This window comes from Abramis brama (genome assembly GCF_963993115.1).
Source record: "Abramis brama genome assembly, chromosome: 1".
NCBI lineage: Eukaryota > Metazoa > Chordata > Actinopteri > Cypriniformes > Leuciscidae > Abramis > Abramis brama.
Genome location: NC_139963.1, coordinates 39037306 through 39053847, shown reverse-complemented (window position 1 = coordinate 39053847; position 16542 = coordinate 39037306). Strand labels below are relative to the sequence as shown.

The 16542-nt window shown below is 39.8% G+C and overlaps 1 protein-coding gene across 1 annotated transcript in view; it reads right to left on the bottom strand.

Moving 5' to 3' along the window:
- The window catches only part of LOC311082693 (intercellular adhesion molecule 1-like), a 54392-nt gene extending 45781 nt beyond the window's left edge, over nucleotides 1–8611 (bottom strand). Inside the window, exons 1-4 of the mRNA XM_084113723.1 lie at nucleotides 8444–8611; nucleotides 7726–7992; nucleotides 7292–7621; nucleotides 6464–6709 (exon numbers count right to left, since the gene is read on the bottom strand). Coding sequence (XP_083969849.1) covers nucleotides 6464–6709; nucleotides 7292–7621; nucleotides 7726–7992; nucleotides 8444–8507 — 907 coding nt within the window. The 5' untranslated portion in view covers nucleotides 8508–8611. The remainder of the gene's footprint in view (nucleotides 1–6463; nucleotides 6710–7291; nucleotides 7622–7725; nucleotides 7993–8443) is intronic.
- Between the last annotated feature and the right edge of the window lie 7931 nt (nucleotides 8612–16542).

The window sequence follows — 16542 nt, the reverse complement described above, 5'->3', positions numbered from 1 at the left end:
TAAGCATATTTAGTATGCAGAAAGGAGAAGCATCTCTGAATACTCGGTACTACTCTCATGACATGGTGGGTGAGATAGATTAATACATGTGATGCTGAGAGTAACAGTGCATCACAAGATAATCAGACTGGCCCCAAAAATATGTTCTTAGAGCATTTTGCTAATGTTCATATTAAGTTACAAAAACGTTATTTCTGAATGTTCTGGGACAATTTAGAATGTTCTTTGAACATTCTGAAAAAACTAGAACGTTTCAGTAGAAACCTATGAACGATGTATGATGTCTATGTGCTAACGTTTCAAGAACATTATTAAAGACCAGATAACTTTGAACGAACATTCTTTCACTGTTATTGTAAGAATTTTTGTTCAAAACGTTGAGAGAACCTTGCCAGAATGTTCTGAGAACGTTCGCTGTTATCTGGTGCAGTGGTCACAAGCGCTGCATCTTTGTGACTGAAGTGTGGCAGTTAACAGAAACAGATCTGTCGTACCAGCAGACAACACTCCACGGGTCGAGCTGAATATGGTAATCAGTTGTGTTCTTGTTCACACATTGAAGAACGTCTGTGGTTTACAAATAATGAAGCTATAGAATCAAACAAGTGCACAAGGACACTTGCAGTTGTAAATAGGGCATTTCTATGAACTAAAAACACGCATTTGCATTTGAACAGATGTCAATAAAAAGTCCAAGACCACTGCTTTATCAGCCAGCAAAACATAAATCAAAAATTTGTGTAGGCCTACTCTGTCTTGAGTGTTTTGTGCTTTGACCAATGCCATACACACACACACACACCCCTGAAAAATGATTCTGGCTTGATTCCGAATACATCAGCCTGTTTAGAGGGTCATCTATATTTATCATCTTGGCAAGAAACAGAAATGCTTCACTGGTACAGTACTAGTAAGTTAATAGCAAAGCGACAAGTGCCTTATTCCCCTGCGTTTCTCAATAGAAATGACTATGGCCATATTATTAGGGCCATATTATTTATTTTATTAGGGGTTCAAGCATGAAATGCTGAAACCCTATTGTAATTGTAAGGATTCGTAAAACGCATCGTGCAGCCCAAACCGTAAGGCCTAGAGATGTGAAACCTGGCCAGATGGTAGGCCTCAATTTGGGGACAACCTATCAGAGTATGACCCCGATTTGCCCATAGGTGGCGCTACAGCAACCAAAAGTACAAAATCGGGTCATTTATAAAATGGGCGTGGCAAAATACACTAAAAAGCCTATAAATCCTAAATAAACACTCAGAACGTCACAAAATTGGTGAGCATATGTGACATAACATCATTAACAAGCATGCCAAATATTATGGAGATCGGACCAAAGGTGGCGCTATAACTGTTAAAATGCTTTAAAACCATATATTTCCAATGGTACGTTGCCTGTATTGGCTGTAAATGGTCTTTTCCATCTATTATGTCAGTGGTAACATGCTTGCTAAATAAAACTTAATAACTTTTGATGCTTTTGTGCATAAAAACCTTAAAGGCCTTAATAGCTTGAACCCTGATAAATGCTGCTGGCAGCTTTAATAATTATTCGTGCAGCCCAAACCGTAAATGCTGGAGACTTGAAACTCAGCCAGATGGTAGTCCTCAATTTGGGGAGAACCTATCAAAGTATGACACCGATTGGCCAATAGGTGGCGCTACAGCAAGCAAAAGTATGAAATCAGCCATAACTCCTAGACCGTTTGTCATAGACTCAAGTGTCTTATATCACTGTAATCCTTGGCTGAAGACGGACAAAACATATATCTCCGTATATCTTATTTGCGTCTGGAAAAATCTTCCGCCATTTTGAATTTTCTCAAAAACCTACTTTTGCAAACTAGTCCTAGGTTTTTTGCCCGATCGGAACCAAACCAGTGCAGAAATGTTCTCTGGAGTCTGTTTATCAATAATTATTGAAAAAAAGTTGAAATTTCGATTCACGGTTGCTAAGGGGCGCTCAAATGATCGAAGTAGGCGGAGCTACATTTACTAAAATGGCTATAACTCTTGAACTAAATGATATATTTTCACCAAACTCCGTACACATGTGTAAGACCTCAATTCAAGGTAACAGTAAAAAAACTACGACGATTGGCCTCATGGTGGCACTATAACATGAACAAAACATTCAAAGGGCTATAACCACCTGACCGTTGGTCCAATTGACTTGAAAATTGGTATGCAGTGTCTTGGTCCAAGGTGCCATGTATCTCTATGAGGACATTGGTGTATCTCAAAAACTGAAAAAAATGAAGTTTGAGCACCTATTAGACAAGGTTAATGGAGGCCAATCGGAACGAAACTCGATGGGCATGTTCGGCTCATGGCCGTAAAGGTCTGTAAGAATTTTGAAAGAAATTAGTTGGCGCTAACGAGGTTTACGCCCTCTGTAATCACGTGGTGTTGCACACATCCACCAAATATGCATATCATTTGATAGATCTCATCATACTGAACAACTTTGCCTCAAGAACCACTGCTGTCAATCAAACCGTTCATTAAATATTTACAAATATGTTAAAAACCTACTTTTGCGAACTAGTCCTAGGTTTTTCGCCCGATCAGAACCAGACCAGTCTAGGACTGTTCTCTGGACTCTTTAGATTAATAATTATCAAAAAAAAGTTTAAATTTTGCTTTTGCTTGGCTATAACAGGGTCGTTTAGATAATGGGCGTGTCAAAATACACTCAAACATCTATAAATCCAGAACTTCACAAAAATTGAAGAGCTTATGTGACAACATGCTAAAGAAGCATGGAAATTTTTATGGAGATCAGACCATAGGTGGCGCTATAACTGTTAAAATGCTTTAAAACCATATATTTCCTAAGGTAAATTGCCTGTATTGGCTGTAAATGGTGTTTTCTATCTATGATCATATAATGTTCATATAATAATGTTCAAAACCAGTGCAGTGCAATTATCTGTACTCAATAGTTATCAGAAAAATTATAACTTCTTCATTTGGATGGTTATAATAGGGTCACTTCAATATGTAGCCTTGACCAAGTGTCCACAAAAGCCTATATCTCTTAATGCTCAGACCTTAAAAACAAGTCAGAACAAGCATGAAAAATTTCAGACAGATCGGACAAAATTTGCCTCTTTAACAGTTAATAAAAAAGGTGAAAATGAATAACATTGGCATATTAAGCCAATAAGTGGTATTTTACTGCCCCCTGCTGCCATTTCATCATACTACTCCATAATATTGTTCTATAATTCATATTTAGACTTTATAAAATCATTATTTTAACATTTACAATCACATTTTGTCAAAATTCATCTATTGGAGTATTACTATTGACAACTGAGTCACATTAAGAAGTGAATACTGAAAGAGAAATTAAAACGTCCATTTAAGCCATGCTCCGAATACAAATTCGCTCATAGCTCGAAAACGGAAAGTCGTTGCGCGCTCAAATTTTGATGGTAAGGTCCTCTCCAGGCTCTTGATCGAAATCTGTCGTCGTGGGCCTCGGGAGCGCGCCCCCCGCGGATCGCTAGTCGGCGGGACCCCCGACTTTGAACGGCCGTAACTCCTGACCCAGACCCCTTCGATTCAAATGTGGTGTTATTTGCCCTGGGCATTCCAGAGATAAAAGCCCCAAAAGATATGCCTTTGAACGGTCATAACTCCCGGCCCTAATCGCCCAAAAACAAAGTGATGGTCTCATTCAACAGGGCTCCTCGAGCACTATCTATGCTCTGAGTTTCAGAATTTCGCGTTCTGGTTACCGAGATATAAGTGAAAAACCAAATTCCCATTCATTCACTCATTCATTCAAACACTTCATTGTAAAATGTAAGCTATAATACCACTTTTGTCCACTTGAGGGAGCAGCAGGATTACACATTATCTTTTCATTAGCTTTCAGTATTGGGAAACAAACAAATGCTTTAAAAAGCAATCTTTTTTATTGTGATGTTTTTTATTTTTTATTATGATATTTGTGTATATATATATATATATATTTTATTTTTTTATTATGATTATGATTAAGTTTTATATTATTAGATCACAAAGAAATGCCTATAGACAATTAAATATATTTTCTCAATAACATATCCCAAAAACATTGAAAACGTGTGTGTGTGTGTGTGTGTAAGCATGCATTATGGAGTTAAACATGGAAAAACTGGTTTGCTTTAGTGCAGAAAACTGGTGAAAATCATGAAGTTTAAAGTGAAAGTGAGCCAATAAGTGGTCTTCTACTGCCCTCTGCTGGCCATTCTACTTATTATTAATGAAGTCTTTTCACGTGTGCTTTTGCATCATTCATATTTAGACACTTAAAAAATCACTTGTATAACAATAACTATTATAACAATCATATTTTGTGTTATCACTTCATTTGCATTGACACTTCACATAATTGCTAGTAATGTGGTAAATCATGGTAAATCACGCTAGAAACATGGTAAATCATAGTAAATAATACTAGAATGTGGTGTATCAAGGTAAATCATGTTAGAATCCTGGTAAATCATCCTAGAACGTGGTATATGATGGTAAATCATGCTAGAACATGGTAAATCATGGTAAACTATGCTAGAACAGGGTAAATCATGGTAAAACATGATAAATCATGATAAACTATGGTAAATCATGTTAGAATGTGGTATATCATGGTAAATCATGCTAGAACATGGTAAATCAAGGTAAACTAAGATAAAATCATGGTAAACTATGCTAGAACAAGTTAAATCATGGTAAACCATGATAAATCATGATAAACTATGGTAAATCATGCTAGAACATGATATTTTCCATCTATGATGTCAGTGGTTACATGCTTGCTAAATAAAACTTAACAACTTTGGATGCTTTTGTGCTTTAAGGCCTTAAAGGCCTTAATTGCTTGAACCCCGATAAATGCTGCTTGCAGCTTTAATTATTTTTATTTTTTAACTTTTCTTTAAAAAGTTTTTCTACAAAATTTTTTATTTACATGATGTCATGTGAGATTGTATTTTCAGGGAGGCTTGAGATCATTTACATCAATTGGTCACAAAGAAATAAATATGCCCACAACATTACAACATCTAGACTACAGTAACAACTTCAGTGTCTTATATAATAATGTAATAAATATTTGAATGTTCAATGTGGCTGAAACATACAGTGTAAGCATGTCACGTGTCTGTGTTTTGGTTTAGTTATGTTATCTAGTTTTCCCCTGTCTTTTGTGCTTTTGGTTTAGTCCTGTTACTTAGTTTCTCCTATGTTCTAATTAGTCATGTCTTTCACCTGTGTCCTGTCAATCACCTTGTTAATTATCCTGTTAGCCCCAGTGTATTTAAGCCCTGTGTTTTCCCTCAGTGTTTGTTGGTTCTTGTCTTTGTATGGTTGTGTTTTGCTGAGTTCCTGGTATTCTCCTGAGTTCCTGTATTTTCCTGTAACCTGAGTTTATGAATAAACCAGCTGCATTGAAATTCTGTTCCCTCGTCTTCAGCAAACTGCACAAACCTGACAGCATAGTTCCTTTATAAATTTATATTAATTTTATTTGATCAACATCCTTGGACAACAGTGTGAGGATGTGATTGGCAGTTCGCTCTAAGGGTGAAGTGAGCAGAACACCGATCCTTGTGACCGTCTGCTCCGACTGATCTGACAGCAGATTGAGTTCCTTCATAGGGACTGTGCTAAGAGTCCATTATGTGCTCTGGGCTTCCTCAAATTATAATGGCCCGTCCTTTTTTTTTTGTAGTTGGTGTAGTAGATGTAGACGAAGATCATTGTGATGACCAGAACTACAGCAACAATAATGCCTACTATTATGGGCACGTAATTCTCTGTGTCAAAAGAAACAAATATATGAGTAAATCAGCAATTTAGGGAATTATATCCAAGCAAGTAAAACTGGAGATAGATATCAAGCCTGCATAATGCCTCCAACATATCGAAAGTCAGCAGCTAATCTAAATAAAAATCCATGCAGGGCAACTATGCTGACACGATCCACAAGCCATTTCACTTAAATAGTGTTCCTATAACACCTCCTCTGACATTCTGACTGCAAGCAGAGCGTTACAAGAACAACAAACCAAACAGCTTCTTACAAAAGTGAGAATACTTTGTGAAAGGCCAAAACATTAACCACAAAAAAAGCCATGCTAAAATCTGAAAGCTGTGCCGAAATTGTTGATGAATGAAATTTTCATTAATCAAAGGCAAAAGACTAAAAGAGGAACTTCAAATGACTTTGCATAAAATCTATCCTGACAACATCATTTAGACTACTAAATTGTGTTTTTTTCTCAATAATTTGCATATTTAATACAACTAAATAAATAAATATTATGTTTAATATCAGACAAACAAATACAAAAAAAAAATCATTTTAAAAAACAACCACAGTTGTTTCTGTAGTGTATTACTAAAACTGAAATTGCCAATTAAACTAAGTCACTTACAATTGAAAATTATACAAAAATACAGTTACCTTGTCTGAACACTTTTACGGATCTGATGGTGGTGATGCCAACAGAATTGTTTGCAATGCAGAGCAGATCCTCAGGTGTTGAATCTGTTATAGTAAGAGTTTCACTATAAACTATATCAGTTGTGCTGACACTCCAGCTGATTGTTGGTTTTGGGTTTCCCTCGGCTTCACAAACTATCACCACTGGATATCCTCGAAACACAGGCACTATGGAGGGCAGTTTGGTCTCATTGATGATCGGTCCAACTGCAGAAAGGAGTTAAAGAAAAACAGTTTAAGAGGTGTTTCTCCTACATATACATAAGTGTCTTATGTTAAAGTCCCTGTGAACTGAAGTCGACCAACTTTTCTCCAGTGTTGTGATATATTTCCAAGTGAATCAGAAAATTGAATAGAGGGTGGGGTTTTACTTTAGCGCACCTCCTCTCCATCCCTCGCCCATAGAAAACTGATGGTTGGAGGAGAGTGGTTAAAGGATATTCAAGCCAAGCCATCAAACTGACGTCATCAGAGAAGGAACGTCATTCCAGAGCGGAAGCAAAAGTTCAGAATTTTATTAAAGATTAGACTTATTAAAGATAAGACTTTTTTTCTGTGTATTAATTTGCACAGATTAATTGTTCACCACAAGTCTAGTAATGTGCGCTTCAACAAAACTACTCAAATCTAGAAATTTGACAAGAAAAAGTTACATACTGCATCCGATCCCTATCATCACACAACCTGACACTGTGTCACATGCTACAACCATTAAAAGTCTGCTTGATTTGGACTTTACAACAGATGTTCTTAAAAGATTAATAATAGAAACTGATGTGTCTTACTTACAATATACAGTAATGCTGAGAGGATCTGATGTGTTTGTTAGAGGAGGTTGAGGTCCTTCTTCTCCCAGTTCCAGCTCTGCTTCACACCAGTACTGAGCTCCATCATCAGCTCTGTCTGGACGGATCAGGAGTTTAGATGTTTTATTGACTGGAGTCTTGATGGTGTCAGTGAAGATGGTTTGATCCACCAGAGTCTGTCCTTTGTACCAGTTGACAGTGAGATTCTGAACAGGAGCCACATTGAGAACGTCACACTGGAGCTCATACTGGTTTCCCTCCATCATTGGTCCGTTGTGATTCACAGTGCTGATGGACACACTGTCTGGAGTCTCTGTGGAGGAAGATTTACACACTGATATCTGCAGTCATGAATGTGTATAAATTAGACATTTCTGAGAAAGAAAAGATAAAAATATCAATAACAGAGAAACTCACTGTAAATAGTCACTGGGAGAGTCACTACACACTGTCTCTTATCATAGCTCATGTAGCAGGATGGCACTATGCCCCATTCTCTCAGTTCTGACACTCTCCATGTGATCAGACTGTCTCTGGTCATGGGCACTGCTCCCTCACTGGCTTCCCATCCCATTCCTCTATGCTGGACAGAAGTGCTGCAGTCGACTGAGACAGAACCGCCGTACTTCACAATAACTCTCTGTGGGTTGAGCTGAACAGGACATTCATCATCAGCATGTGAACCTGTTAAACACATTGAGAAGGATGTGATTTAAAACTGGTGAAGATTCAGCACAGAATAGCATCACTAAAGTATTGGATTACAAGCAGACACAGAAATAACTTTCTAAGAGTCATTAAAACCTGCAAAACTGAACACTGGTCCATGATACGCCTCTAGAGTTTTGTATTTTATAGAGTTGGGACCATGACATCTTAATAGCTAGTGAAAAATGTATGGGTTTCTGTAAAAGCCCATCTATTGTCATATGCAACAAAAAAGCTTTACTAATACAGTAGCGAGGCAATATTTGGCAGGGTTAGTCCAAACTCAAACATGTCAACTGATTAATTAATTTAACACTCCCTATTCTGGTCTTAAGACAGAGACAAAGTCATGATCATTTAAAACATATTTAATCTCATTCCAGATGCATCAGAAGAATAAAAGACAGAATTAAGTCAACATACAAACCTGTGAAACTCAAAACCTGCGAAACTGCCAAGAGATAAAAAAGTCCAAAGAAATATTGTAGCATATTGAAAAAACAATTGATCAGAAAATACAGTAAATAAGACCCAACTTTATCACTGTAACTCAGAGTGTAAGCCTGTGACTGAAGACCTCAAGCATGGCAATACTGATAATAAAGAAGAACTAACCCCACCCAAAAAATATTTTGAGTAAGTTAATGGATGACTGCAAGACAGAAGCAGAAATGAAACTAAATGAATACTTGAAAATAACTTGAATAATGTCGTTTCACCTAACCAGATAACTAGAACATCTGTAGATGAGACTGATGTTGTTTGGCACATGAATTCCTTCTTTGGTTCATAATTTGATGCTTTCAAAGAAATGTAACATTATACAAAAACAACCAAAAAATATATTTAAAGTTTCTCTAAAAACATTTTCCAAGGGGTCATTGGCCTAAAAAAGACAGCAATCTCAGACAGCAAATGCAGTGAGTTTGCTTCATTCTTCTCTGAGAAAATCAATAATATCAGAAAGGCGATCAGCATATCCTCATGTGGCACTGAGGTAAGACAGATCAGACCTCATCCTCAGAATGTCACCATGTCTGATTTCGAAGAAATTAATGGTAAAATTATGGAAGAAACAGTACAGCACCTTAAAACATCAACCTGCGCCCTTGACACTCCCCAACTCCTTTTTCAAAAGTGTGTTAAACTGTTTAGAAGCAGATCTCCTAGAGGTGGTAATATCCTCACTTCTCTCTGGGAGTTTTCCAAATTCCCTTAAAACTGCAGTTGTCAAGCCCCTCATGAAAAAGAACAATCTGGATAAGACCATATTAAACAACTATAGACCAATCTCAAATCTTTCTTTCATAGGCAAGATCATTAATCAGCAGAACCAGAAAATATGAACATATCACACACGGTCTTTACACTGGCTCCCAGTTACATTTAGGAATGATTTTAAAGTATTATTACTGGTATATAAATAATGCAATGGACTAGAACCTCAAAACATTGCAGATATGCTCACTGAATATAAACCCAATATCACTCAGATCATTAGGATTACATAAACTAAAAATACCAAGGGTATTTCACTCTAAGCATGGTGAGTCCGCTTTTAGCTATTATGCCAGCCGCAGGAACCAGCTTCCAGAAGAGATCAGATGTGCTCCTACAATAGTTCAAATCCAGACTCAAAACACTTCTGTTTAGCTGTGCATTTACTGTTTCCACTGTGCGTCCAACTGATTACACTGTATTTTATCTCTGCATTCTCCTTTTGATAAACTAAACTCAAATGACACTGATAACTGGTGTTTTGTGAAGGGTATATTAGTGTCAGAACATATTAGATTGGGTTTGCATAAACCCTCATTGTGTTGCCTTTCAATTAAAAGATTTTGTTATGGGTGTGCTTGTTGTTCATTTGTCTCAAAGTATCATAAGATTTGTTTGTCAGCGGTGCATTTAGCTGTTCATTTGTGCAGTCAAAATCACCAAATCAGGCATACAATAAGACATCAAAAGATGTTTAAATAAAAATAAACAAAAAATAGAAATAAAGCTCAATTCCAAAAGGATATATTAGTGCTTGCTCCACACTCTAGTTGAGGTGGGACGAATAATTGATAAAACAATACATTGCAATATGGTTTCTTGCAATACATTATCACTGATATCATGTCAGTACCCTTGCACAAATGCAGACAGCAGCTTGCTTTACTGTATACCAAAAGAAGCATTTCGGTTCTTGAACAGCTAAGAGTCAGTTTAATAAACTCTATGTTCAGTTCATGTTAAACTCGTGCGAGAACGATTCAAAAGCATACGGAACTGTCTGTTCTCGCATGGCTCTCGCGGTACTTTGATGTCATACACCGACCGGTCTGTGCAGCGCTGCTTTAAGTCGAAATAAACAGAGATCAATTTGAAGTGGGCGTAACCTGAAGTGGGCGTAACCTGAAGTGGGTGTAACTTGAAGTGGGCGTAACTTGAAGTCTTGCAGGCTGCAGACAGATTCTATTTGAGAATTTCAGGAACCGAATATATAGAGCTGGTAAGTCCCGCCCATCCGTAAAACCCCAAGTGGACCTCTAGGTTGAAAAATCGTCAATGCAAGTGAATGTGAGAAAATAATTATTTTCTGGTCCCGAATTGTGCCATGAATGTGAACATATTGTAACGCTGTCAGAGTTTTAAGTCTGCCCAGGATGAATAGAAAAGACAGCGCAAACGGATGGTAGTTCCACGAGTCTTTATATATGTCCTCTCAGTTAAATGCACTCTTCTCATACATGTCATAGAGCGAATATTAACAGGGGAAAAACACTCTGAAAACACGCTACAAATAAGAGTAGAACGTAAACACAGTAAATCAAAGGAGCAGTCGGTAGAGCGGTCATCTCTCTCCTCTCACGAGCAATACTCTTCTCTCACTGCGCACGCGCTCACTTGAACAGCGCGCATACAATAACATGTCATCTTAAAGGCATACACAACATTCATGTCATGAACACTATAACATTAGGTGGCCGTTACAGATCCCCCCCAGGAAGGTAAAGGCTGCCCTCAGCCGTGCACAACTGAGTACAGCATCACTTTAAACAACCTCATACATGAAAAGTTGTCAAAATAACAGAACCATACTGGAGAATGTATTACTAAGGTACACACTGGCATACATGACAGTACAGATGGACCAAAATACATTGTCTGCAGCAGCATTTTCAAATAAATGAAAACAGCGTGTAACCAAACAGAAACAAAATATAGGACATCCTTTTTTACACTTTTTCTCCTTTTGTGTACAACATTGTAACAAGCATGTCAACAGACTAAGTATTAATACTAATTCTCAATTCTCCTCTTTTCTCAAATTTAAACCTTCTGCCTTTCAAAGTGACAAACCAAGCAAATTAACACACATTGACGTAATCAAAACACTATTTAAGGTCCAGTCTGTCTGTGTGGTACACATTCGTCCACCTATTACTCGACCAGTCTGAGGTGATTCTCGGTGCGCGTCGAGGTCTCAAGTCATAATGGTGTCTGTCAGGAACATTATCACTAACAGTCCAGTCATCGTTTTGAGACCCAATGTCAACCTGCAGGTCAGGCAACTCATCAACACTGTCAACATTTCCTGACACATCATGAGCACTGGACGTCACAGGGAGACTATAGTCAACGTTGATTCCCAAGTCCGTTAGGTTTACGGCGGTAGCACCGGCAGTATCCTCTGTTTCCTCCGGCACTTCATCAAGCAAAGAACTGTCAGCTGACGTTTCTACAACAGAAACCCCTGTGGGCTCAGTCTCTGACTCAAACGGTTCCCAGGTACGAAAAGGAAGCAGATTTACGACATGAAATACACCTGCGTCTGCCCCCGTACTCGCGTCTATGAGTCTGTAGTTCACTTCCGACAGTTTTTGTGCAATTTGGTAAGGGCCAGCATATAGAGGTGCTAGCTTAGCCGTGAAGTTCGCCAGTGCATCCGAACGGGGATGAGTCTTAATTCTGACCAACTCATTTACAGAGTAAGACACAGGCCGACGCCTCTTGTCGTAGTACTTCTTTCTTTTGTCATGGTTCTCATCCAAAACGGACCTAGCATGATCATGTGCTTCTCTGATCGATGACTCCAAGCTTTCCGGGTATGGGATACCAGGTTCATCCCCACCATCACTATTCGGCTGAGTGATGAGGTCAAGAGGGGTATTCAATTCTCGCCCATACAGCAACATGGATGGGCTTTGGCCCGTACTTTCATGTGGAGCAGTCCTCAAAGCAAAACAAATTTGGGGCAGGTAACGATCCCAAGCAGTGTGCTTGTTACCGACGTAAGCACGGATGGCCGTCTTCAACGTCCGATTCACCCTCTCCGTTGCATTCGTCTGGGGGTGATACGCAGTTGTAAGTCTGTGTTCCGACCCCAGTGTGGTGAGAACATGCCTGAATAGTTCACTCACAAATGGTGACCCTCTGTCCGAAATCAGGTAATTAGGCACCCCATGTCGTGCGAACACCTCGCTAAGCAACTTGCTGGCAGCAACTTGGGCAGTCGCTTCTCGTACTGCACTAACCTCCACCCACTTCGAAAAATAGTCCACAAAGACCAGAATGTAAGCATTACCGCAGGGTGTGCGCGGTAAAGGACCCACAAAGTCCACTCCAGTATACTCCCAAGGTCTTTGAGGGCGGATGGGAACCATGAACCCAGCAGGTTTTCTCTGGCTTGGTTTTGTGAACTGGCAGACAGTACAGGAGGCAACATACTTCTTAGCGTCAGATGACATTTTTGGCCAGTAAAATCGAAGTTTCAGCCGCGCTATAGTCTTCGTCATGCCCAAGTGACCAGCCATCGGGTGATCATGGTAATATTCCATCAAACTCCTTTTCATAGCCGTAGGTGCGTACAGTTTAAGGCGCTTCATAGGGTGGAGATTACAAGCCACTTTGTCATCCACAAAGTACAGGAGTCCATCCTGGATCTCATACTGAGACAACTCCTCAGCGCTATTCTCATCCTGTGCCTCCAACATCCGCAGCAGCTTTCCAGTCTCTGGGTCGTTGAGCTGCAGCTGCCTAATGTGCTCCCAATCTGAAAACATTACGGGGGTAAAGCACGCAGGTCCAGTCCCCCAATAATGGCATAATCAGGGAGAAGTCCCAAAGGTACACTGCCAGAAGGAACAGGGTTACGTGAAAGTGCATCAGGGACACTGTTACTTGTCCCCGGCTTATGGACAATGTCAAAGTTGAAATCCTGCAATCTGAGAGACCACCTAGCCAGCCGGCCAGAGAGGTTTGGGCGCGACATAAGCCATCTCAAACTGCTGTGGTCTGAAAAAATAGTTACATGTAGACCCTCGATATAAGGCCTGAAGTGTTCGAGGGCCCAGATGACCGCTAAGCACTCCTTTTCCGGAGTAGAATAGGGTTTTTCAGACTTATGGAGGGCACGACTTGCATAGGCCACCACAACATCTCTGCTATTTTCGTCCTTCTGCATGAGTGCAGCGCCAAGTCCACTGTCGCACGCATCCGCATGGATAGAGAAAGGAAGAGAGAAGTCCGGGAATGTCAAAATAGGTGCGGAAGTAAGCTTTTCCTTGAGATAATCCATGGCTGTCTGACATTCATTTGACCATACAAAGGGAACATCCGTCCTGGTCAACGCAAAGAGTGGCTCAGCATGTCGGGCATAATCCTGGATGAAACGCCTATAATAGCTGGTCATTCCCAGAAACTGTCGCACTTGTTTCACATTAGCTGGGGTATGAAAATCAATCACTTTTTCCTCATTTGGCATGATACCATTTGGGGTGATTTTGTAACCCAGAAAGGTGAGTTCGCTCCTGCAGAACTGGCATTTTGCCAGCTTGATAGACAGTCCAGCAGATCCCAGCCTGGTGAGAACCTCTCTCAGGTCCACAAGGTGCTGTTCGAAAGTAGGCGACGCCACCACAATATCATCTAAGTAGACGGCACACGATTTATAGATGAGACCTGTGTTCATGAGCCTTTGAAATGTGGCGGGCGCATTGCACAATCCAAAAGGTATGTAAATGACCGCAAAAATATGTATGTGTGTGTGCCCCTTTAAACGTGTTGTGCGCGCACGCACGCTCTCTACGTAACGTAAGCTGTAACTCAGGGAGAAGAAAGAGGTGCGGACGAGGAGCACATTGTGGTTCTCACGTGGTGTTTACAAAAGTTTTGAAATATATATTGTAAAAGGTGGATGCACTTTACGTTTTGGTTCTTTTAGTACCCCTTTGGCAAGCGGAGCGAGGTATGTGTCTTTATTGTGTGTTTGCATGTTGTATTTTAAAGTAATATATAATTTCGTATGGCACGTGTTATTTATCGAGCTCTTTTGGTTAATTTCTCATGTATGTAATAATTTATTTGCCTTCTGGGTATCTGTAAATGTGTATTTGTTTAAGTAATCTGTCATTTGTACATACGTTTTTATTTATGAGTATATTGTTTCTTTATGTAGTTTCACGGTGCTACAACACAACGTTTATCGAAGTCACGGTTAATGGCGCTCAAAGCGAGCGGAATAAAGAAGATTAAGCACCCGTCGAAACTCTCTGTCTCGTTTGTCGACGCCGAGGGGCTGCTACAGTGAAACTCGACGCTTATCGGGACTCTGCATCGCTTCGCTGCCGGCCTGTTCGAGAGAGTTCATCACAACGCCGCACGAGGATCAGCACGGCGCTGCGGACGTCTGCGCAGTCACAGCGGATCGTGACGTCATCACAACTGCTTAAAGAGAAAGATCGCAAGAGGTCTGATGGAAATGGTATCACTTATAGCTTAAGTTGCCCAGTTTAAAGAAGCAAACAACATTAAAGAGGCCATGGAAAACCCACCTGAAAAGGAAGTTGAATCAGTTGAGGAGATGCCACTTCCAGCTGAAGAAATAAGTAACCCACCAGTGCAACAGATCAGAGCAAGCTCACGTGAAAGAAGCTTAACAGAGAAAGGTCGAGAGATGCATGAGCTCGAAGCAAAGAAACAGGAAAGGTCCTTCCATAAGACATATGAGTCCTGGAAGCAGGCTGCAAGAGAGGCTAGATCAAATTTGAAAACATTCTGTACACGTGAAGACCTGAAGCAAATACAGCAGGACATTCAAGGCAGACATGATTCAGTCTATCAGCGTTATGAACCGATTCTGCGTAACCACACTACTACTCCAGACATTGTTAAACGTATGGATGCCTGCGCTGCACTAACTGCAGAGATCACTGATCTTGTCAGTAAACGACTGGAAACATTTAATGAAAGTTACAACGAAGAACTTGTGAAGGAAAGAGTAAGGCAGGTGCTGAATAAGGACGAATATGGATCCGTCTTTGGATGTACAGTAACAAACACAGTCGTTTCAGAGTCATCACTGGGATCTGATAACCAATCAAAGACTTCTAAAGTCTCAAGTAAGCGTGCTGATGCACAGGCAGAATTTGCAGCGAAACTAGAACAAGCTAAAGCTTTACAAGAAATTCACAATCAACAAGCTAAGCTTGATAAGATGGAGCATGACTGGAAGCTTTGTGAATCGAGAATGTTAGCGGAGATAAAGCAGAAGGAGGCTGAAATGCAGTTAAGGCTAGTGGAGGAAAAGAAGCGGCTACAACAGCTACAAGTTGACAAAGACGTTAAAGTAGCAGCAGCTCGTGTCAAAGTGTATAACGATTTGGAAGGCAACCTTCATTGCTGTGAAGATGACGAAGGCCCTAGCATTCACACTGGCTGCCAAAAGACAGAGCTTACATCTCAACTGAACCCGGAAGCACAGTTGTTCCTACCTCAGCAAGCATCATGTGAAGGATATGAAGTTACATCACCTCGGGAAACTGCAGATCTAGCTCAAGCAATAGCAAACTCACTAAGCACACATCGGCTGCCAGTTCCAGAACCCACTGTCTTTGTTGGTGACCCTTTAAAATTCATAGATTGGAAGATGTCATTCATGGCCCTCATCGATCGAAAACCTCTTCCTTCTGGTGAAAAAATGTTCTATCTGAAGAATTACCTTGCTGGGGAAGCTCGCAAAGCGGTGGAGGGATATTTCTACAGAAATTCTGAGGATGCGTACACTCTCAGAAAAAAAGGTACAATTTTGTACCAAAGAAGGTACAAACCCTTGTCACTGGGGCGGTACCTTTTACTGGTACAAAATTGTACCTTAATATAGAGGAACAAATTTGTTCCATTCCAGTTTGTACCTTAAAGGACATGATTTGTACCATGGGCAAACCAAAATGTACCTTTTGTTTTTAAAAACTTGTTGGTACAATATTGTACCTTTTATCAAAGGTACAAATTTGATCTCTTAAGGTACCGCCCCAGTGACAAGCCCCTTTGTACCTTAACTGTGTCAAATTTGTTCCTACGAGAAAGGCTATTTTTCTATTGAATAACAAGCACATTCAACAACAGAATCAAAAAGGCATCAATTTAATAATTTCTGTAAATACATATCAAATTCATAAGAACATTTGAATACTTTCATTCCAACTTACAGTAAAGTATATCTTTGTGTAAATACATCAAAGATTTCACAATACAATA